The sequence below is a fragment of the Dama dama genome, chromosome 9 (genome assembly GCF_033118175.1).
Source record: "Dama dama isolate Ldn47 chromosome 9, ASM3311817v1, whole genome shotgun sequence".
NCBI lineage: Eukaryota > Metazoa > Chordata > Mammalia > Artiodactyla > Cervidae > Dama > Dama dama.
Genome location: NC_083689.1, coordinates 28,955,306 through 28,980,599, shown reverse-complemented (window position 1 = coordinate 28,980,599; position 25,294 = coordinate 28,955,306). Strand labels below are relative to the sequence as shown.

At 36.2% G+C, this 25,294-nt stretch overlaps 1 protein-coding gene and 1 pseudogene across 1 annotated transcript in view; one reads left to right on the top strand and one right to left on the bottom strand.

Annotated features, from left to right (window-relative positions):
* The window catches only part of SLC12A2 (solute carrier family 12 member 2), a 98,230-nt gene extending 83,864 nt beyond the window's left edge, over nt 1-14,366 (top strand). The window contains exons 20-27 of the mRNA XM_061150859.1: nt 75-200; nt 2,612-2,659; nt 4,083-4,205; nt 5,696-5,807; nt 7,025-7,111; nt 8,425-8,560; nt 8,866-8,933; nt 11,502-14,366. Coding sequence (XP_061006842.1) covers nt 75-200; nt 2,612-2,659; nt 4,083-4,205; nt 5,696-5,807; nt 7,025-7,111; nt 8,425-8,560; nt 8,866-8,933; nt 11,502-11,637 — 836 coding nt within the window. The 3' untranslated portion in view covers nt 11,638-14,366. The remainder of the gene's footprint in view (nt 1-74; nt 201-2,611; nt 2,660-4,082; nt 4,206-5,695; nt 5,808-7,024; nt 7,112-8,424; nt 8,561-8,865; nt 8,934-11,501) is intronic.
* Nucleotides 14,367-24,328: 9,962 nt separating this feature from the next.
* On the bottom strand, nt 24,329-24,424 carry LOC133062998 (U6 spliceosomal RNA; annotated as a pseudogene).
* Nucleotides 24,425-25,294: the final 870 nt, after the last annotated feature.

Sequence of the window (25,294 nt, the reverse complement as noted above, 5' to 3'; positions counted from 1 at the left end):
AATTGATGTTACACTGTGATGCCCTCTTTGATTGAAAGATTTAGAAAACATTTTGAATACTTTTATGTCTACAGAAGAATTACTGTCATCGCAAGAGAAATCTCCTGGAGTAAAGGATGTGGTACTAAGTGTGGAGTATAGTAAAAAATCAGATTTAGATACTTCTAAACGATCCAGTGAGAAATCCATTACACATAAAGGTAATTTTTATTAAACAAGAAATTTTATTAATGGTTTAATTTTAGAAGAAATGGTTTTTATTATATGGAATGTCTCACAAAGTAACTATTTTTCAAATATGTACTTTTCATTTCTACTTGCTCAGGTGAAAGTTACGCCTTTCAAAAATGGCTCCAAATAATTATTTTTAAGGCATTAAGTAGCTCATAGAATAGAAACCATGCAAGTTAATTAAATACTAATATGCTCTTGAATGTTTTAATTTATACTTAATTTTACTTTGAAGCATAGGTTAAAGCTGAGTTTGGAAAGAAACTTGGTAGTTTTGGACTAATGTGTATACAGTATATGATAACACTGAAAGGAATGAGGCTTATAAGATTAGTTTATCTGATTTTTTTGGTTAATCAAGATATTTTAATACCAGAGGTTTTGTTTATGTACTGAGATACCCAGAATATTTATACATCTATTGTACCTAGTATTGTGCAGGTAAAACAGTGTAATAAAAAATCAGTTTAATCTCCTCCCAAGAAACAAGCTATTTATGTTTAGTTGCTGAACTCTCTGAGTCATAACTATAGACATAAATACCCCTGGTGGCTAAGCCAGGGTTTAAGCCACCAAAAAAAACCTTCCAAATCTCCTGAGACTTCAGGATAATTTCATCCGTAAATCTCTGTCATGTCTATGAGAAGGAAAAAGGAATGACTTCCAAATCTTACTCTCCCACCCTCACTCTCCTACCTCTGTTCAGTCTAGTATCTCCATCTGTCCTACTCCCAGCTGACATGCAACAAGAAAAATCTGCACTGTAAATCATCAAACCATATCATATTTTTGATTCCTATAAAATAATTACCATTCTTTTTCTGAAATTGATTACCATGGAAATTTGATAACCTACCTCTGAAATCTCTTCTAGATCATTTAGAAGCTTAATGCTGCTTTTTCTTTCCTCCTTATTTGTTTGCTTAGAGTAGTGATAGTTGATAGTTCAGTTGTGACCCATTTTCCGTATCAGTTCTTTGCTGGCTTATTTTTTTTTTTTTCTGTTTCACCTCAAAATTCTATGAACTGATTCTGCTAACTCTTAAACGTTCCTGCATTTATTTTTAGTTTATGGTATACATTCTTTCATTTTCTCTTACCTTTTTGTTGTTGTTCCCCTTTTCTCTTGCCTCAAAACAGATCTTTTCTTTATGGGAATCTGTTAGGAATTAATAGGTAAAGCTATGACAAGAGAAGTAATATTTATCAGTCATCTACTGTTCCTTTCACACTGTAGTAGATGTTATCCTTACATTAGCTCATTAATGTGTGTCATAATCTTATGAAGTCATTATTTTTATAGAGTAGGGAACTAGGTCAGTACATTTCTGCTCATCTTTTTCTTTTGAAAAGTTTATATAAAAAGCCTGCAGAATTATAAACATTCTGTTATTGTTATTATATTTTGTATGTCTATCTTATTGAGGCCTGCTGTATGCAGAGGGACAAAACGAGTACCCTTTGAATACAGGTTTTATGATAGGCACTGAGCTCAGTGCATTAATGCTTGCAATATAACAACCTTAAGAGGTAGGTATTGTTCAACCTTTTAACAAATGAGGAAAGGGAGGCGTTAAGTAATTACTTCAAGGTCACACCACTAGAAAAAGGTTTAGAGGTAATCTTGGAATACTGGGAGTCTGACTCAAGAGCCCGTCACTGTAGTGTACTCTTCTTTCCTGTCCAAGTTGGGAATTTTATGTGCCTTAAACAAATAGTACAGCTTATATTAAGAAAAAAAGTTTAGGTTAAGAAAAATATTAATCCCAGGAAATATTTATAGATATATAAATATAAATGGACTGGTATATGCTACATATATGCATACACACACACACACACACACACATATATGTATATACAAATTTTTGTATTTGAAAAATCACTCCTGTATAACCTGGCATTTTATATAAACCAAAAGACTCTTGTCTTTGATCAAATTCCTTAATATTTCAAGTGGTAATTAATTTTTACAAAAACCAAATATCTGTGCTTCTAAAATTACTTGTCAGCCATTTGCAAATGATGCAGTGGCATGTTTGACTGCAACATCAATTTTTTAATATCATGTTTCTACTCTATAAGCCATAGCAACTGATTTCAAGTTTGCCAGTTTAAAAAAATTCTAAAGTTTTTGCCAGTTTTACAGGAATAAAATTTAGGGGCGGGTGTTACTCATAGCCCTATTGGAAAATCTAACATACGTTTTGCTTTTTCAATCCTGAACACTCAGTGTAGAAAATATCTTCAGTCTTAATTATTTTTCACACTGTTTCTTCGTACTGTGTTTGCTTATAAATGTGTTCTAGTTACATTTTTCATTATTTAATTAATAAAAAGGCAATTAACTTATATTTTGTGTTTCTTAAACATAATCTAGATGAGGAAGAGGATGGCAAGACTCCAACTCAACCACTGTTGAAAAAAGGCAGGCATTTTTCATCATTTTATTTTAATCTCTTTTCTCATACTGTTAATTCTTTAACTCCAATTTTATTATTTTCTTTCTTTACCTTGGTTTTTATTTTCATGGTGAGGTGATGTTACAGTTATTTATTAAATGCAGATTAGAAAAATAATGACTGGTCCAAATAAAGCATTAAATCATCCCAGGAAAAGGTGATATATCAAAAACAAATTCTTTTAAATCATAGTAGCATTTCAGGAATATTCAAATCCTGAAAATCAGTATTTTAATTTTATAATTTAAACTGCATGGTTTAGATGATAAGTAGAGACACTGAAATAGGTTTATTTACAGTGTCACTTGCATTCTTTACCATCAGTTGTACCCAGCCAAGTCCTTAATTTTGATACTAATATATTTCTCATTTCAAAAATTATAATATTTCTCACAGTCCTGCTGCGTTTGGGAGATACAGTCATGTCAACGTACATGAATTTTATGAGAAGGAGATAGAGGTGAGAGTTATGGAGCAGTGTGGTTTGGTAGCCATATTATTTCATCATGCAAAGTCATTCGTCATGTTTGCATACATCATGGCAGCATGAAACGTGAATGATAAGACATTCTTCAGAAGTGATCAGATTTCTTTCTGTGGATTTATGCTTTTAAAATTTGGTATAGGGATTTCATTATAGTCATTTGCTTGCTCACAGTTAGTGCTGATTTTTTTCTTCCTTTTTAATTCCTAGGGTTATAAATGAGAATTCCCTTGGCAAGTTGTTCTTTAGACCTGCAGCAAATGGGTGCTCTTCCTGGGAGTTCCCACATTCTTTTTGTGGTTCACAGAAAGATGTGCTTATATGGCTTTAGAATTGGGCCTCACATATTGAGGGGACAAGACTTAGGTAAAGATGAGGGAGTTTTTCCTTCTTCAGTGAAACAGTGAGAGGTTTTCCTGTGATAACTGCATGATTGTATTGATATGTCTCCCACTTCTTTCTGTCTTCTATATTACAGATAAAAACATTTATTTTAACTATTTTTGAGCTTTAAATTATTGATAAACCAAATTACAAAAGAAATATGTTCATGGAACAGGCATAAACTTACTTTGCCCAGTCAGCCTAAAACAGCTTTTCAAAAGTCAAAATCTCACAGTTATAATTTTATTTGCTGGTTTTTGTGATTCTCTTTCATTCAGAATGCTTCAAAATATTAGAAATTAGGCAAGGTAATTTGGATGAATATAGATGTAATTATCTATAGCCATTTAAAAGTATCTTTAAATTATAAGCAACTAATTGTGTTGTGAAGAATGCCATGTATATAATTGTCTACATTATAAACATCTGAATATACTAAAGTTAGGGAACTATAAGAAGTTAGCAAGATATACTTTAACATTTACCTCTCTTATATCTTATTTTTCTGCTTAATCCTTCAGAATCCAAAGGCCCTGCTGTGCCTTTAAATGTAGCTGACCAAAAGCTTCTTGAAGCTAGTACACAATTTCAGAAAAAACAGGGAAAGAATACTATTGACGTCTGGTGGCTTTTTGATGATGGAGGTAAGGTTGCTAACCTATTTTTTTTAACAAGTTTGAATTTTTTGAGGTTGTGGGGTTGGTATTAGGAAATAGCATGTACTCTTTACTCACTGACCCATTCCCATTAGGCCAGCATTCCCCAAAGCATTAGGATTAGTTCCAGAATCAGGCGTCACACTTAGTTGTCATATCTCTTCAGTATCCTTTGGTTTGAAAGTTGCTCAGCCCTTCCTTGAGCTTCATGACTTTAAAATTTTTAAAAAAACATTAGACCATTTTGTAGTATGTCACTCGATTTGAAGTGCTGTTTAATGATTCATAATAATTAGTTTCAAATTATGTATTTTGGGTAAAATATCACAAGAGTGATGCTATGCCTTCTGTCTGCATCTTATCAGGTGGCTCATGATGTTGATTTGTCTCATCACTGGTGAAAGTAGCTTTGACCTTTGAGTAAGGTGGCTTTCACTATGTTTATATACTGAAAAGCTATTATTGCCGCCTTTTATAATTACAGGTATTTGGGGCATGGGCAATTTCTTTGAAACCGTGTAAATATTCTATTGTTGTTGTGATTTTTGCCACCATCTTGAGCATCCATTGATATTTCCACCTGAATTTATTCTTGCTGTTGTTGTTGTGTGTATGTGGTTTCCAAATGATGATTTTTCCAATCCCATCATTTCTTCTTTGTTTATTCATTTTATCTGGTGTTTAACTGTAAAGAAGAGCTTTCTCTTCACTTCTATCTGTGTGGACTTAACAGTCTCCAATTTTATTCAGTGGGTTAGCATTTTTCATTTTTATAATTTATTTTGATGTCCCAGATTTGAGCAGCAGTATCCTCTTTAGGCTAATTTCTGTGTCCATTTGTTATGTCCCGATCATTCTTTATTTTATGATAAAATATGATGTTCCAGGCTCAATTTTGTACTTTACCTGCACCAGCACTTGAATGACCCTTTATCCAAAGAGCCTTGATTCCTTTCAGTGAAGAACGGTATTTAGAAACATAGGTCAGAACATCAGACATGCCCGTTTCTAGCACGGTGTCACTGCTCCCATGCCCTCTCAGTGGACAGATGTAGGAAACACACACAACACTTACTTATACATACGTGTGTAGATTGAAACAACTTCCATTGCCAGCACTGCAGGGTTTGCTCCAGCTTCTCCCTTTTCATCTTTCTCATTGTTGAGAAACATGACTCCCATTAGCTTCAGTGAACATTCTTTTTCTCAGTCCTGATATAACAAATCTCCCTACCCTGCAAGGCCGGTACCTCATTTTTTGCTTTCATGACATGGGCCCTGTCTTCACTGGACCTCCCTCCTTATTCAGGTCTGCCAAGTGGATTTTTGACTGAATCATTACAGGCAGGACAGAAAGAAAATGTTTGTTGTATACTGAGGTGTGGTAAAGGAGTTTTTAGCAGCTAACTTGAATTAAAACTTTTTAATTGAGAAATCAATGTTCAATATAAATGATCTGTTCTATTTTTATGACTCAGGTTTGACTTTACTGATACCTTATCTTCTGACTACCAAGAAAAAGTGGAAAGACTGTAAGATCAGAGTATTCATTGGTGGAAAGATAAATAGAATAGACCATGACCGAAGAGCGTAAGTCTGTTTCAAACTGACGAGCTTCTATCTAGTAGTTTTCATTATTTCAATATCAGTTTGGTAGGGTAACAATTAGACAGTACAGAAAATGTCAGTAATGTTGCTCTGTTCTGTAGTGAAGTTGAAGAGTCTAAAATAAAACTTAATTCTCTTTAATTTAGCCTTAATGTTCAAGTTTAGATTCTTGGTTTTACTCACATGTAATATTTTTAATATGTTGACATTTTAGAACATCTTTAAATACTTGTAGCATAGAAGCATTAATCAGCCTTTTATGAAAAAAAAAATGAGGGTAAAAAGTGCACAAAAGTTACATATTCATATATGTATTATACTTTTCAGACTTCTAGACAACAGAAATGCCTGCTGGCATTGTCCATTCTCTCATTTCTGTCTGTCCTGTCACACAATTCTAGTACTGGTTTCAGTGCTTCTCTAAGTACCCTCTGTCTCATTTCTGACCATTTCATAATATATTGTACATACTGCTCCCAATTTCACGTTTGGAAAGAAAAGCTTTGATCATGTGATGCCTCTGCCCCAAGGATTTTTAACTTCTTCTCTGTCACATACCATAGAAAGCCTGTGTGACAATCAGGGCCCTTTAGTCTGTCTTGTTTCCTTTCTGTCTTTATCTCCTGTTCCCCCAAATATGCCTTATACTTCAGTTTAATTTCTGCACCCACCCCAAACATACATATGATTTCAGACTTTTACTTCTTTGCCTTCTCTCATCTCTTTACTACAAATAGTTCTTCACTAGCCTCCCTTCTCTGTTAAAATAACTCCATTCTTTAAAACCTAGTACTTATTGTCACCATCCTCATAAGCCTTCCCTGTTTCTTTCTAGTTGTTACAAATAACTGTATACCAGTTTTTATTGAAATCCATGTACTTACTAATACAAATTAACTAAAATTAAAAAACTAGGTGCCATTCAAATTTAATTATTGTCTTCCTCTGTCCATTGGATACTAAGGAAAAATTCAGAGAATTTAAAAGAATACACCACAAGTTTCTACTCAGAGAATTTAGATGTCTGCTTTGTGAATGAGTAGTATAAATTAAGTCAGATTGATTTTGCTCAGCACCTGATATACTTTTCCTGTAAATCATTCTTTTCCTATAAATCATATGGAGTCAGGCCTAAATAGAATAAAAATATTTCTATATATAGCCTTCACGTATCTCAGTGCTATTCACTTTTGTTCTAGGATGGCTACTTTGCTCAGCAAGTTCCGGATAGACTTCTCTGATATCATGGTCTTAGGAGATATCAATACTAAACCAAAGAAAGAAAAGTAAGTTATTAGTTATTATTAAAAGTATATTTTTAAATTATTATTAAAAGCAAGTTATGAGTTATATTAAAATATAAATTATTTTGTATAAATTTCTGATTCTTTTATGGATGACCTACTCAGACACTGTAATAGATCATTTAACTTAATTACCTGGGGGTTTTGCCTGCTTTTAGTTACATGTGAAGTCAACATTTTTTTAAGCTAGCAGATAACTGACTGACATTGCAGATATTGAAGTAAGTCCAAAGTGTTTTCGATAATTAGAGAAAAATTTAATTACTGATTTACAAGTAATTTCTGAAAATCGTTAGTGCCACAGAAATTCTAAGTGGTTCTTTAAATTTCCATTGTTCATTATGACCACTCAATCCCTATTCCACATGTGTGTTACTTTCCACTATTTTATTACCAAAATGAGAAAAAAAAATCTAAGAATCTGCCTATAGTTACTGCATTCAGAATTTATAAGAGTTAAGCAAAAGTAGATTTCATGGAATATCCTACTAAAAATGGTATATGGAAGTTGTTATAATTATATGTGTTTATACTACTGTACATAATTTCAGTTACTCTCAGTTTTATGTTGAGTATATGATGAAGTCGGAAAAAATTCATTTTAAGTAGAAAACAGTAAGGTATACTTTGTAAGGTTGTAGTCATGGAGACTGTTTTTTCTCATAGAATTATATATACTAGGAGCTTTGTATGAGACTGATATTGAAAAACACAATTTTCACATTCATAGGGGGTTAGAATACTATTCATGTTCTTTTACCATCTTTTGTCCTATTAAGTATCTTTGGATCTAGAGCTTAATTCTGCATCTTCTTAAATGTTTAATATCTCCCTTTTCCTCCCTTCAAAATGTTCTAGTACCTTTTCTTACACTGCTTTTATTCAGTGATACTGGAACTGGGAAAGTGATTGAGTGTTTTCAGTAAGGGAGTAACACAATTTGGCTTATCTTTCATGGGTATCATTTTGGCTAATGTGATGAAATTTATTTAGGTTGAGGGAAGTGGGCATAGGAACAGGGACTGATACAAGGAAATCTGCATTAGCAGTTAAAATTGCAATTCTCTTATTATGACTATGGTTCTAAATTTCTAATCAATTAGAGAAACTAGTGATTGCTATTTTCAAAATAAATTGCCAGAGTTAGGGTAAGGAGGGGAGCACAACAACTGGAAAACACTAACTTCTGAAGTTTATAATTACATTAACTTTTCAAGTTATAATTTAATGTTTAAGATCTTAACTGTTAAGTAATTCAACATAGGTTAACTGTCTGTATTCTTTTTTTTTTTAAGTATTGTAGCTTTTGATGAAATGATTGAGCCATACAGACTTCATGAAGATGATAAAGAACAAGATATTGCAGATAAAATGAAAGAAGATGAACCATGGCGAATAACAGATAATGAGCTTGAACTTTATAAGACCAAGGTATTCTTTCTCTCCTGCTTCCTTTTCATTAATATTCCTTGTGGCTTTTTTAGAAAATACTTAAGAAATAAATATCAAGAACTACAGTTGGTTATGAAAAGAACTAGTTGTGTAAACTAAATCTACTTAAAGTTGTACTTATATTTGGATAGGCAAAGCACTGATTTTTCTTTTTTTTAATTTTGGGAATGGATATTTTTATTATACCAAAATTGATTTTGGGCTTTTTTTATCTATAGTTTTATGTACCAGGGAAAATTCCAGTTTTTGAAAGGACTAAGAATGACTGTTATGTTTCATTTCAGACATACCGGCAGATCAGGTTAAATGAATTATTAAAGGAACATTCAAACACAGCTAATATCATTGTCATGTAAGTAATACCTATACTAAGATTTTCTTGGGTGTCCATTTTATGATTATTCAACTAGGATTCATTTCTTCTACCAAAAATATATCTATAACCATAATAAATTAGTGGTTATGAGAGAAAAACAAACTTTTTTAATACACTTTGCTTTAAGCATATGAAGAAATCATTTAAGATAGGAAAGATAAGCAAAAATATTAACCTTAAGCTTGTATAAATCTAAATAATTCCTTATCATAATAGCTTATTCTGGGATTTCTTTCCTTTATGCTTTTTCCCACTTTTAAAAAATTCCTTAGCTTTGGAAATACCACAGCATAACCATCAACATTTGTCGGGTAACAAGGCTGCAAGTTAAAATTTGGTTGCTAGACAGTTCTTCATAGAAATAATTCCATCAAGTTGGGTCAAGGATTAAATTTAAAACATGGTTCCTATCTGAATTCCCACTCCCAAGTTCCCACATACAAAATGTCATATAGACACAATGTCTTTGCATTGAATATAGATACTTATGCTCGCTCTGGCTTTTCCTTCACTAAACCAGGTTACCTCGATCTTTATTGAACCCAAATTTTCTAAGTCCTAGAGCCTGATCCTTATATAGGTAAACAAGCCTCAGATCTCTGGAAGCATATCAAATTATGAAACTAAGTAATACCAAAAGATTGCTATTTTGACTAACAACAAATATTTAATACACCAGGAAATTTCAAGTTTTGTTTATGGTTACCAAGTATCTGTAATGGAAGTCACTAAAACATAGGAATCTAGAGAAAAACACTCTATGGAGCAACTGGACACACTTTTACTACCTACAAATGAAAATGAAACCTCAGAGATAGGTACAAGAAATTGAACATTAATATGTAGAATTAATTATGTTTGAGTTTCATTCATCCGTATGTAGTTACCACTATCAAAATTCAGATAGAAATATCTCTTTCTCCTAAAACAATTTTAAGGAGAGATTTGAAGTTTAATTTTAGATACTAACTCAGCAGTGGCCACAGGACTGGAAAAGGTCAGTTTTCATTCCAGTCCCAAAGAAAGGCAGTGCCAAAGAATGTTCAAACTACCACACAATTGCACTCATTTCACATGCTAGCAAAGTAATGCTCAAAATTCTCTAAGCTAGGCTTCAACAGTATGTGAACCAAGAACTTCCAGGTGTTCAGGCTGGGTTTAGAAAAGGCAGAGGAACCAGAGATCAAATTGCCAACATCCACTGGGTCATAAAAAAGGCAAGAAAATTCCAGAGAAACATCTGCTTTATGGACTGTGCTAAAGCATTTGACTGTGTGGATCACAACAAACTGAGGAAAATTCTTCAAGAGATGGGAGTACTAGACCACCTTACCTACCTCCTGAGAAACCTGTATGCAGGTTGAGTATCAACAGTTAGAACCAGACATGGAACAATGGACTGGTTCCAAATTGGGAAAGGAGTGCATCAAGGCTGTATATTGTCACCCTGCTTTTTTAACTTATATGCAGAGTACATCATGTGAAATGCCAGGCTGGATGAAGCACAAGCTGGAATCAAGATTGCTGGGAGAAATATCAGTAACTTCAGATATGCAGATGACACTACCCTTATGGCAGAAAGTGAAGAAGAACTAAAGAGCCTTCTGATGAAGGTGAAAGAGGAGAGTGAAAAAGCTGGCTTAAAACTCAATATTCGGAAAACTAAGATCATGCCATCCAGTCTCATCACTTCATGACGAATAGATGGGGAAACAATGGTAACCCTGACAGATTTCATTTTCTTGGGCTCCAAAATCATTGTAGATGGTGATTGCACCCATGAAGTTAAAAGACCCTTGCTCTTTGGAAGAAAAGCTATGACTAACCTACACAACATATTAAAAAGCAGAGACATTACTTTGCCAACAAAGGTCCGTATAGTCAACTACTATAAAAAACTACTATAAAAAAAACTACTGGTTTTTCCAGTAGTTATGTATGGATGTGAGAGATGGACCATAAAGAAGGCTAAGCACCGAAGAATTGATGCTTTTGAACTGTGGTGTTGGAGAAGACTCTTGAGAGTCCTTTGGACTGCAAGGAGATCAAATCAGTCAATCCTAAAGGAAATCAATCCGAAATATTCATTGGCAGGCCTGATGGTGAAGCTAAAACTCCAATACTTTGGCCACCTGATGCAAAGAACTGACTCATTAGAAAAGACCCTGGTACTGGGAAAGATTGAAGGCGGGAGAAGGGGATGACAAAGGATAAGATGGTTGGATGGCATCCCCGACTCAACGGATACGAGTTTGAGCAAGCTGTGGGAGTTGGTGAAGGACAGGGAAGCAGTACATGGGGTCACAAAGAGTCGGACACGATTTAGCGACTGAACAACAAAAATTTGCTATTCTTAAGATATTTTGTAAGAAATACTTTGTTCAAACTTGAAAAAAAAAAAGGGAATATATGGTATAGTAGTTGTTACAGCATATACTGTAACTATAGTAATTTTTAGTTACTATTACTGTGACTTATAGTTTTTATCATTTTATTCTTAGCTTAAATACATTGTTTAATTTCCTGTTTTTTTTTTATAACCAGGAGTCTCCCAGTTGCACGAAAAGGTGCTGTGTCTAGTGCTCTCTACATGGCATGGTTAGAAGCTCTATCCAAGGACCTGCCACCAATTCTCCTAGTCCGTGGGAATCATCAGAGTGTCCTTACCTTCTATTCTTAAGTGTTTTATCTACACAGTGGACAGCCCTCCAGACGGTACTTCAGTGCCTAGTGAAGTAACTATCACTGAAATCTTCAACATCACAATGGCGAACTGTGACTTTTTTTCACTATTTCATTAATTTGAAAGCACACAGGGAAGTTACTCCATTGATCAGTGTATGGAGACTTCAGTTTTAGTCAATTCTGTATTTCAGTCTCAGTGATTGATGATTCCTTGTTGGACTGAAGCTTGTGAGAGTAAAGTTTTTCCTTTGCTACTTGAATAGCAATAAAGGGGTGTTATTTTTTGATTGATGAAAGGAGTACAAAAAGCCTTTAGCCTTGAGGTGCCTTCTGAAATTAACCAAATTTCATCCATATATCCTCTTTTATAAATTTATAGAATGTCAAACTTTGCCTTCAGCTATTTTTATTTCTAATCTTCCCCACCTTAAAATGGACACCACTTTTCTTTTTCCATTGACCAATTAGTGTTGAGTACTGTATGTTTTCTATTACTTTTGTAAATGTGTTTGTTAGATATTTAAGGCGAGAATTAGGGCAAGTTAATGAAAGTCAAGGAAAAAAATGAGAACCGAAAAGTGACCCCAAGGTTAGGTTTGCATTAGGATGTATAATTGTAGATCTAGAAAAAAAGGCCCAATAAACCTTTTTTTAAAACCTCTAATTGGCTGTTATTTATATATTTTTTGATTATTATTTCTTGAAACCTTAGGGGAGGTTGAAGATTTATCGAGTACTTCTATATACCATCCTGAAAAATCACGTATTGTCATTCTTTAAACAAAATCTTTAAGGTCATTTATATTTATTAGAAGAAAGATCTGTCCTAATTTAGAGTTTTCCTCAAATCTGAGGGACTTTTACAAAATGCTAAAAGATTTTTCTGGTTAAAATTAGACAAAGCATTGTCATTTAATAGAATATTTCAGTAAATATATGGAATATCACTATATCATCCTTTTTATACATCATTAAAATATTTAGTGTTTCATCAAATGGTTAAATGGACCACTGGTTTCTTAGTGAAATGTTTTTAGGCTTAATTCATTCAACTGTCAAGTACATAGTCTTAATTAATATACTCAGGTTTGAACAGATTATTCTGGACATTTAAATTTAATCCATTCTTAATACATTAAAACTTTTGTGTTAAGAAAAACTGCCAGTTTGTGCTTTTGAAAAGTCTGCTTTGACATCATAGTCTACTAGTACAATTTTGACAGTGCGTATGTACTGTTACTAAAAGCTTTATATGCAATTATTAATGTGAAGTTTTTTTTGTTTTTTATTCAAGGAAGGATTTCCTAGAAACATTTCAAGGGATTATATGTCTACATATCTGTATGTGTGTGTGTGTATATGTATATGCATACACATATGCATATGTGTATTTATAATGACATGATGGTTTTTTGCATTTTAAAGTGATCAAGATTTATCATATTAAATTTTTTGTTTCAGTTATGAGTTCAGAGATTGAAAGACAGGTTTCATGGAGAACAAATGTGATTACTGGAAGGGCATGTAACTTCACACAGTTATCATTCAGTTAGGAAATGGAGAATGTTTCATCTAAAGTACTGTTCAATGTGTTCACTGGTGTAAGTTTCACTGGTGAAGAATTTATGTAGGTGTTCATGAATCTCGGTAAAAATCTATAAAATTACTACTGTTGTTCAGTAGTGCAATATCTTTGCTGCATGAGTATGAACTAAGTTAATATCATAACAGATCTGACAGTAATTTTAAATTCAGAATGTTAAGAGAATGAGGTAGTTGTTTTCCTAAAAACTTTTTTCTATGTTATAACTCACCATTTTACCATTTTTTGGAGGTTTTGTAGTGTTTAAGGGGAAAGACAATAGAAATGTCATATTCAGTAAACAATATCATGTCTCAACTTTTTAAATGGATAATAGGGCATAACTGAGTGCTGCTATCTTGAAATGTGCACAGGTACACTTACGTTTTCTTTTTTTTTAAGTTTTTCCCATTCAGGAAAACCTCGTTGTGATCTGTACTGCAGGAACCAAATGTCATGCATCATACATATGTGTATAAAGTACATAAAATATATCTAAATATACATAATGGGGGAGGGTAATATTGTCTGTGAAATAATGTAAGAAGCTCTTCACTTAAAAATAAATGCATTACTTTTACTTAACACTAGATACCAGGTCAAATTTTTCAAGGTTGTTTTTGTGCTCTGCTAAATTTCAACAGTTAATTCTTAGAAATGTTAGCTAGTGTTGAAGCTATTCTATTTTATTTATGCTGAATTTGATTATTTTAATGCCAAAAATTTTAAGTTCTAATCATTGGTGATAACTTGGAAATAAACAGTTATGCAATGGCATATGACCGCTTATTATTTCTCTAGGTAAAAATTCAGTGGGTTTAGAGAATGGTGGTGTTAAGCTGATTATTAACAGTTAATTAAATCACATATTTATTTGTCACATTATTTCATTTGTATTTTAGGTTTCCTTTTACATTCTTTTTTTATGCTTTTCTGACATTACATATTTTTAAAGACTATGGAAAAATAATTTAAAGATTTGAGCTCTGGTGGATGTTTACTAAGTTTGAAAATGTAATATTTTGATAATACTGTACTATAACTGTCACACAAATGCTTTTCTAATGTTTTAATGTTGAGTATTGCAGTTGCTGCTTTGTACAGAGGTTACTGCAATAAAGGAAGTGGATTCATTAAAACAATTTAATGTCTATTCATTTTATCCATTTTATAAATCTATGTAAACTTTGTGATTTTTACCTCATTTATACAACTTATTTCATGGATGTCTTGAGTTTTTTAAAATGGCTTTTACCCTACTATTCATGGTTTGGAAAAGTTGTTTGAAGTTGTTCACTATCCTTAAACCTTTGGATAATCACTAATTTTCTTGACAGATTGAGCTTATTCAGACACAACTCATTTTGATACTTTGTAAATCATTTAACTTTTCTAATTCTGCTTTATTTGACTTTTGGTTAAATCATGTGTTTATGAGTGAAGAAAGTAGCATATTAAAATGGATTCACAGTCTCTTGAGTATAACCTGATTCATTTCTTCCTAAGATTTTTGGCAAAGCTAATTTAGTTTTACAAAGCATTTTCACTTTACTATTTGAACATTACAGTAGGTGTATTATATGTGCAGGACAGCAGTTTCTCTCTCTTCTACTCTTGAGAAAGTAGCTTGGAGAATTGTAGCGAGTTTCCCAAGATCATGTGATAAATCAACAAAGGATGCTGGTCTAGGGCACAGATCTTTCATCTTCACGCATATCACCATTTTGCAGTCACTGCTGCCTGATCGATAACTTATTACTGGTTTAGAATAGTCATTTCCAAACTACTCATACTTACCTGCCCAGGAAGTTTGTGCTCAGGTAATACAAATTACAGTTACAAGTGTATATGGCCACAGGCTACCTAATAGATCTGAAACAAATGTAAGTGTCCATTATATGATCTTTGCTTTTTGCTTATTCCTCAATAAGCTGCTATTCAGGTTTACTCACTTCTTTGTGGAATAGGAGGGAAGGTTAAGAGAGAACTGAAAGGCAGCTGTGATTGTGGCATTTACTATCAGAGCATCCAGTGGTTTTCAAAACAGGAATGTAAGTCTTTGAGCCAGCAGAGTTTTTTGTTTTTATTTGGGGAATAAAAGATAAATGCTTTGTTATGCTTCTGTCTTTGTTTATGTGTCAACAGGATGTTTATAGGATTAGAGGAAATAGATGATAACTATTTGGGTAAACAAGTAGTTAAAACATCAAAATAATGGTTAAAACAGCACAAGTCTTAGGATATACTTATCAGAAAGTACTGTTTAGCTAGTTCAGAGAGTAGGTACATAAAAGGTGTTGGTGGATTAACCAATCAGACATACTTTTGCTTCCCTGGTGGCTCAGAAGTTAAAGCATCTGCCCGCAATGCGGGAGACCCGGTTTCAATCCCTGGGTCGGGAAGATCCCCTGGAGAAGGAAATGGCAACCCACTCCAGTATTCTTGCCTGGAGAATCCCATGGACAGAGGAGCCTGGTAGGCTACAGTCCACGGGGTCGCAAAGAGTCGGACACGACTGAATAACTTCACTTTCACTGAAATACCTGAAGAGCTCAGTCTCATTGCTCTTTATAGAACTGGAAGCAATGGTCATAGACCTATTTTACCTGTGGCATAGGAGTTTCAGGTAGGCTGTTAAATGGCAGCATTAAGGAGAACTTCAGCCCATTTTTTTTTTTCCTGTTGAAACTACCACTGAATTTTGTGTTGGACAAGGTTACTACTATCTTAGAGGAAAATGTGAATGTGTCTGAATTTGTCTCCTCCTGCAGCCTTGTGGCTGTTTTCCTCAGATCAGGAGCTCATTCCCACAAATAATAGTTTACACATATCCTCTGTTCCTCTTTTCTATCATATGAATGCCAGTTAGCAAGATATTCCATCCAAAACTACAAATGAAAAAGAAATTTTCTGATCCACGTGAAATGCAAAAACAGACACCTCAGACTCAGTACTTGTCAGAATTTCATTAGAATACTGCTAAATAAGCTTTGAAGGTAAAGAACTGTGGAGAGTTTATCCTAGAAACATTAATTGAGTTTCTAGATAATTTCATATCCAGTTTATACCTAAGAACAGACAAACTAATGCAGTGTGTTTTGATTTATATATAGTACACATAAGGCATATAACAACTACTGCTATAAGGCATGTTTGCTCTTTTACATTCTAAATAAAATTAAGTCCCAAGTAAGCCATTTGTAAAGGAGGTCACCATAGTTTGAAAAGGAGCAAGTTTTAGGAGTTTGTCTGTATGACCAATATAACACAGGTTACTTTTATTTCAAGCGCACATTTTTGCTTAAGCCATGAAAACTCCTTTGCGTTTCCTAGGAGTGTTACTAGTCAAGATGTTTAAAAGATGGCAAGGACTATTTGGGAATTGGGGTGGAGAGTGGTAGGATGGAAAGTTACACTCCAAGAAAGGTTCATGGATTGAGAAAGACTGCTTTTATGGATGAAAGTCTTGCATTCACTCTTCTGTCTGGGAAACGGAATTGTGAAGAATGGAAGTCAGGTTTGTTTTTTTTTTTTTTCTGAATTTTAAAATCTGTTGATTTTAATAAGCATCTCCTATTAGTTACATGGTACTAATCTCAGAAGTATGACCTATCGCTTTCAGGTCTTTTTCTATGGCTGTTCCATCAATAAAGATAATCCTTTGTTTACTGTATACGCACCTGTGAATTTAACACTGTTGATGTAAACTTCGCACTTGATGTTTTTCAGAGATTTGACAGTAGGGAATAACAGGTGTATTATATACTGAAACAGGTGTATTATGTATTGAGAACAGTGGTTCTCAAGCTTCAGTGTGTACTGGAATCACCTTGAGGGTTTGTTAAAATATAATTGTTCCTGCCAGTCTCTGTTCTGAGTGAAATTCCTCCCCTTCACAAACACAGCTTTTCAGTATAACCCTCCCTTCTTTATGGTTCCCTTTATCCTTTACCCATGCCTATCGAGTTTCTTACCGAGTACATTTATTTCCATCTCCTCTGAGCTGTGAATTCAGATAATGACCATTTTTCCACATTTCTGAGTGTTTTCTATTTGTATTAGATCATCTTTAGTGGTAGGAATAGAACCCAAAGCATACTAACAGAAAAAGCAGTCCAGGACGACAGTTGAGATCAGGGATTCAAGTTTGTGTAAGCAGGGACTCAGTATCATTAGAATTCTGTCTCTACCTTTTCTTCTCTCTGGTTTGCCTCGTTAGGCTTGACTTGATTCTTCAGGTAAGATTGTCAGGGCATATTGTGCTCTATGGCTTTGATATGGCTTTTTTGATTGAAAAAAAAAATCAGTAGTTCAACAACTGTAGTAAAAAAAAAAAAAAAAAAAAAGGTGGGGAGGGGGGCGGAGGCGGGGGGCTGTGTTGGCAACTAGTGCCCTGAGTTTCTTGGGTTTATGTAGTAGCTCAGAAAATTAAGGAAGGGCTGCTTCAGCTCTTTGATCTACACTGATGACTGCCTACTTCAGGTGCTGGTGTGCCCAAGTTCCAGAGGTTGATTCAAAGGTGAACAGCTCTGTAGGTCAAACCCAAGCCACTGACACCTTGACTAGGCCCTCCAGCTTTGCAGCCAAATGCTCAATATCCACTCCATTACTTGCTTTCCACCCTACTCCCCACCTTCCACCCTCCACTTCCCAGCTTTTTCCACTCCTCTCCCCTCCTTCCACCCTCTCCCCACATTCCATCCCCCTACCCCCACGTTCCACACCCCCTCTACCTTCCACCCCCATCCCTGACTTCCATCCACTCCCCACCTTCTACCCTAGCCCAGCAGTCCCACAGCCATCCCAGCCTCAAACTTTCTGTTCACAGGGTATTTGGCAGAGGATTCCTGATTCTCTAGTCTGCAACAACTCCATTTGCACACCCCTCTTGTTACTCCTTAGGCTAGTATCTCTCCAGAACTGCCACCCCAGTCCCTGCCCATTCCAGGGGGCAAAATCCCCCAACCCAGAACAAGAACAAGTCTTTCTTTCCCTTCCCCTTTTCCTGACAATGGGTCCTCGTGGCTTGTGGGAAAATGCAGAAAAGCTGTTTTAATAGGCTCCACATCACAGAAGAGTCTGCTTTTCCTACAATATCAAGAAATATAGCCATTTAGAAATGCATTTAGAATGGCAACAGAATCTTCCCTCACCAAAACAGAGTACTATACTTTTTCTAATTGAAAGCAGTTTGGTTGATTTTTCCAACTATGTTGCACTCAATTCTCAGCAGATCACTCTGTTACCCTTGAACCATGCCCAGACAATGGTAAGCCCCCCAAAGTTTTAAAAAGTGTAACACAGAATTAACTTCTCTAGAAGACATCCATTACCTTTGGGCTACAGTAGGGGAGCCAGTGGGCACTGGTGGTATCAGTATCAGATGGAAGGTCGTTAAAATAGTTCTAAAGAGAGATGTCAGGGATGAAGGAGGATTGAATCAAGTTGAGTAGCAGAAAGAATTAAAAGGAGAGTTTAGATTCAGAAATCATATCGAGAAAGAATTAAAGGCAATAGGATTGTAATGAGGTTAGGTGGAGAGACTAGGGGATGAGATGATAAGACATCAAGGTTTCTGGCTTGGGCCATGGGTGGATCTGAAATTGAAACAGGAAGCTGAGCAAGTTTGGGGAAGGGTATGCATGTGGCAGGAGAATAAACGGGTTGTTTAGAACATGAGTTAAAGATAAGATTCAGGATCTGGAACCCAACATGACAATTAGCTATTGATCCACTGAAATAATTTACCAAAAATATCACTGAGATTAGAATCTTCTTTAGAAGCAATATGTAAATTATGTTGATTTTATTTCACAGTTATAGTTTGCTTAGGTTTTCTATTTCTTGCTGTGTCAATTTTAATAATCCTTCATTAAATGTTAATTCCTATGTATTGAAATTTATTAGCAATTTGAGCATGATTTTATAATTTCAAACTCTATTCACTTCATATATTCCTCTCCTTATCACATTTTTTCTCATTTCTTGATTGGATTTGTTTCTGCTCCTTAGAAGAAACACACTTGGACTTACTTATCACCTTCATTAATTTTCACAGGTGTCATGGCTGAAGAAATAAAAAGAAAAACAATGCTCTCTACATTTAATTCTCCCCTTCCTAAACCACATGAAATATGAGGGGTTTTTTTTCCTCTTAATCCCAGAAAAGTACACTCTAAGATATAAATCCATGGAAATATTCATTAGTTTCCAAAAGCTATCACTATCTTGCAAATAGCAATATAGAGATAAAGGAAAAGTCACACTCCTATCTCCAACATGCTTAACTATTTCAAAACATCAAAGATACTCTTCTATTTCTAAAACCATGCCACAGAACTAGCTCTTTGGCAGAAAGCTGCACATTAGCTCAGGTTACACAGAGAGAGAGCTGACATGTTCTGTTGGATGAACTTGTAATACTGGAATAGCCGTTCAAGGAGCTATCTCTTGAACTTAAAAAAAAAAAAAAAATTAAGAAAGTCACCAGTATAGTACAGTGAAAGGAATATTATTTGCTGGTCACTACAGGAGGCCATATTTTTTTCAGGGAAGTTGAGTATAGATATACTGGAAGGTTGTCTGGTGAGAAGAAATCAAAATGTAGATGTGGCTTTCCAGGGAAACTGACCCTGGCCCCTGTTCCTGTCCTGACTGTTATTTACTGTGATCACAGCCCCTCTAAAGTCTTGCTCTTTAATTCTATTTGAGAATGATACTGTCCACTTCAGAGAGGGGTTATGAGATTTAAATAAATTATGTAAACAAGTGGCATATGGACAGTGTTCAGTTGATGTAAGCTCTTTCTCCCCCATTTCTCCTGAATTAGAAATAAAATGATACTCAGTTAATCACAGCACCATGAGTGACTATTTTCTTGCTCACCCCCTAGCACAATCCGTCGCTTGATCTTATTGATGTTTTCCTTCTAAACAACTCAAATCTCTATCTCTGTTCTACCAATAGATTTGCTATGACTTCAGTTTTCCAACACTGGGAGCCGCACAACGTTAAGCCTGCTCTAACTCTAACATGATGAGAAGGAACCATTTGGGATTATAAAGCCAGGGCAGAGGAGTAATTCCCTCACCTGGTAGAGGTGGACTTCCTTGGGTATTGATGTGGACCAAGTTTTGGGGCTCCTCTCTACTGAAGGCTGTCTTCCTCCATATCCTCTGAACGTGTTGGATACATTCCTGAGGAATTAAGGGACCACTTTAGAGCTGCATTCCTCGACTCTGTATCTTTTGCACTGTTTCCTATGCTAATTCTTCAGCAAACCCAAGCAAAGCCCACTTAAAACTAAGTCCAAATCTTTATTCTCTTCTTTCCTCTAACTTTGGAGATGGCAATGGCACCCCACTCCAGCACTCTTGCCGGGAGAATCCCGTGGACAAAGGGCCTGGTAGGCTGCAGTCCATGGGGTCGCGAAGAGTCAGACATGACTGAGCAACTTCTCTTTCACTTTTCATTTTTATGCATCAGAGAAGGAAATGGCAACCCACTCCAGTGTTCTTGCCTGGAGAATCCCAGAGATGGGGTCGCACAGAGTCGGACACGACTGAAGTGACTTAGCATTCCTCTAACTTAGACCCAAACTTTGTGGACTGACCAAAAAGACAATATAAAAAGATCATATAGTTCTCACTTGTCTCTTTGCCTCCCATATTAATTACATCATTCTGAAAATGAACCTCTCTTTAAGTTCATTTTCAGCTCCCACTGTCCTGTGGGAGCAATCTACTTCTGCCAGACTAACCATCTGCAGAGGGCTTTTGCTTCCTTGCAGTTGAACATTCCAGTTTAACTGCCTGGTCTGTCCTTGACCTTACTCAAGATGATGCTCAGAATCATATGCTATGGGACGTTTTCTGTTTCCATAAGGCTACATTGGAGGTCCCTCCTCTGCTCTACCCCTCTATGCTAATCCACTTGCCCCTGCCATAGCCTCGTTGCCTGCACTGGAGTTGCTTTCTTTGCTCTATGTTTTTCACACCAGTGTGGAAGCGCCCTGACCGCAGTGACTTTATGCAGGGCTTACAATTTAATGGGCACTTAGGCCTGGCATGCTGCGATTCACAGGGTCACAAAGAGTTGGACACGACTGAGCGACTGAACTGAACTGAACTGAAGGTTGCTGAATGTCTGATTAAATGAAGTGAATGATAAGCAAAAGAACTGATTTGTTTTTTATCTTATGAACCCTATGGACCATGTAAATTGTTTTGCATTTAACCTTGACTGATAGGTACTATTAGGAATATATGGTGGACATTCTAAGTACCCACCTAAAATCTAAGGGATTTTCACATCCTTTCTCTTTCCCACTTTACTCCATTCTGACTTCTTCACTGATACTATGGTATCAGTACATTTTTGAACTAAATGAGAGTGCTGAGTTATTTTTAAAATGAACAAATTTCTTTGTCATTGTGAAACAGCATCTGCCATCAATGCCTTATCTTGTCAAGTATCTAAGGACCAAGTGTCTCCCAAATCCATGCTCTTATACAAACTTTATGAGTGAGAAAATGTTATGTAAACATTACAGATGGCTTTTCCCAACTGGCAAATTTTGCTCTTTATGACACAGCTTAAAAGACAGCTTCTTTGTGAAACTCCTCTGACATCCCATTGCCAAACCATTGCAGCCCTCCCGTCTTCTTTCTTGGCCCATGGCATTGTTATATATTTGATTTCCCAATTAGATTGAGTAATTGATGTAATCAGTTTCTTATCTCCAGTGGCTTATCTTAGTCGTGAGCAGATAGAAGGCTTCAATACAGGATTTTTGAATGAGATAATTAATAAATTATATAAAGGGGAAGTCTGCTGACGACAGGAGAATGGATGAAGTTATAGGCATGGAACTTTGTTAGGACCAGAGCTTCCTGACGGGTGATTTGGTTTACCACTAACAACTACAACTAATGGTAACAACTACACAGTAATGATATGAATAAGATGTTTCTTATATGTTTGAATTCTTTAGGCTGAACCTACAATAACTACTCTTTCGCATCAGTAATTTAGTCTCCTTCATACTAATCGCTAGGCTATAATTATTTGAAGAAGGGGTCATTTAATAAGTGGTTATTGATTATTATATCTCTAATACTTTGGCTTCCATGCTGGCTCAGCAGTAAAGAATCCACCTGCAATGCAGCAGACACAGGTTCCATCCCTGGGTCAGGAACATCCCTTGGGGAAGGAAATGGGAACTCGCTCCAGTATTCTTGCCTGGGAAATCCCAAGGATAAAGAAGCCTGGAGGGCTACAGTCTATGGGGCACAAAAGAGTTGGACACAACTTAGCAAATAAACAACAACAAATATAAATAAGAAGACTCATGAACAAGGGGAGGAAGCAGAGAATAGCGAGGGAGGATGATTGCGGCTGGGGAGCTGGGCAAAGGCACCCTCCTTAAATATATTTTTAAAATGTCAACCCCAGCGATATAACACCCAAGCTCTGTGCCAGAAGCCATTTTGGGGGTGAGCGTGGAGGGGCAGACCTGGAGCTCCAGCCCACTCTGATTGAGGGTGACAGAGTTAGGGTGAAAAGCTCAAGTCCAAAAGCAAAAGGAGCCAGTGTTTAGTTAGGTGCCAAAGTATTTGCTTAAGAAATTAGTCACCCCCTTGGCCAAGCCCAGGCACCGGCTGTTATCTTAACCGCGCTTTAAATGCTTCTCGGTGGCTTTTGTTCTTTGAGGATTATTGAACATTTCGGTCCCACAGGTGCCCTCTGTTTTGAGAAAACTGTGTCGAAAAATACACAAATGGAAGCAGATCCTCATTTGTTGTTAAACCTGCAGTCTTTCGAGAGGTTCTTTTCTAAGACGTAAGACAGAGGGCTGACATAATCCCAGGATTCTAAGTGAAGGGGATTTTCCTGCTTAACCTGAGTCACACCAAATTCAGGTGCAGACCAACTAAAGAAATCTTGACTCCACCCGCCTGCCTTCCTCTCCTCGTTCCCTCTTTCCTCTCTTCGGGTCCCCTCTCGTCCAGTCAATATAACTGTCATTGTGACTTAGGTATTACCTTTTGGAAGTTCTCCAATTTCACCATTATTTGGTGAGGAGTGTCTTGGGAAAAAAAAAAAATAATGTAACCTGAACGTATTTTCTATTAATAGTTTAAAAAAGATCTTTCGTCCTTATTTTGACTTCAGTGTTATCAAACGCCAATCAGAGCGAACTGAAGACTGACTGGCTAGGATCTCGTCAGCTCTCTGCGGTTCAGGAGCGAAGCAAGGTGGATCTCCCCCTGGGCGCGAAGCAACCCCCTCCCACCAGGCAATGCGCTCCTCTCCCTCACGTGAGACCCAGCCCCAGAAGGCAACGCGCGCCCCGTGGAGACCCAGCCCCAGAAGGCAACGCGCGCCTCGCCCTCACGTGGAGACCCCGCCCCACCGGGCAGTTGGTTCCTAGCTCACCTCACGTGGAGACCCTGTCTCACAAGGCAGCGAGCACCCCTCCCCCGCGCGGAGGTTATGTTTGAGCGGTGCGTGCCTTGCCCGCGAGAGGGTGTGTGAAACTGCAGGATGTGTGTTTTCTCTGACAGAGGCTCCCTCGTGTGGCTCCTGTCGACAATGACGTCTGTGACTTGAACGTTTACTTCATTCTCTTTTGAGAAGGGAAGAAGTCTTGGATCCTGCCCTCAGGAGCGGAGATGATGCTTTTTTTTTTTTTTCCTTAAGCACATTATTGTCTCCCTCAGAATGGAAAACTTTGTTTTTCTTAGACTAACGTGGGCTCTGGCGGAGTAATTGAACTGCCTGGGAAACAATTTGGGATAGAGTTATTGCAGGATATTCCAACTCTGCTCTTGTCACATAGATGAGAGAAAAGAGTCGCTGAGACCTCTGAATACCCACTAGATTTAAGGCTTTTATGTCATTATTTAATCTTAGAGTATCTCAAGTAGGAATTGCCACTCCCACTTTTATAATTGAAGTATAGTTGATTTACAGTTTTAGTTTCAGGTGTACAGCATTGTGATTCAGTATTTTTACAGATTATACTCCCATTAAAAGTTATTACAAGATAATGGCTACAATTCCCTGTGCTGTACAATATATCCTTGTTGCTTATCTATTTTCCAAATAGAAGAATGTGTTTTCCTGACATCCTTGCACAGGGGCCTTGCTAATCTCTGTATTGGTCCAGTTTCAGTGTATGTGCTCCCAAAGTGAGCACTGTCATCCCCTTTTTATAGACGAGGAAACTGAAGTTCTCAGAGGTCCAGGGTCTCAAAATGGTGTAATGGGGGTGCGGGGCGGTTCAAGAACTTTGTCCAGAGCTAAGTTCAGAGCTTTGCGCTAATGAGACCACCTACAAAAAGGTAAAATTTTATACTCAATTTCCTCTCCCTAGAGATGTTACATTCCAGAGAAATTTCCTTATGTTTCAGATCCAATAACCTCACATCTGAATATGTCACTTTTGGCTTTTGTAAAGTGTGCTACATTTGCACATTTAGTCTCAAGAATAGTTATGAGATTTTTTTTTTAATTTCAGTTTTACTGATGTATAATTGACAACTAAAATTGCAAGATATTTCAAATGTACTAGATTGTGATGATGTAATAAACATTGTGAAGGAATTCTCCCTAACTAGTTAATTGTGCTGTGCAATTCTGTGCTTATTCGCTCAGTCAAGTCCCACTCTTTGCAACCCCATGGACTGTAGCCCACGAGGCTCCTCTGTCCATGAGGAGTCTCCAGGCAAGAATACTGGAATGGGTTGCCATGCCCTCCTCCAGGGCATATTCCCAACTCAGGCATCAAACCCAGGTCTCCCGCTTGCAGGTGTATTCTTTATCATCTGAGCCAACAAGAAAGCCCGTAGTTAACTAATACATCTGTTATTAGTAGTATTAGTATTATTGAGAGTTAACTTATAAAATGAGAACGAGGGAGATGAAGTGGTAAGCTAAAGTTATTACAATTAGCAAATAAATTTATTTCTCAAGTCTAGTGATGTGAAAGCCATTTTGATTCTCATAGCAGGCTGTCTTACATCTTCTTTTAGAGTAGATCTTTTTTTTTTTTTAGTTTGTCAAGTAA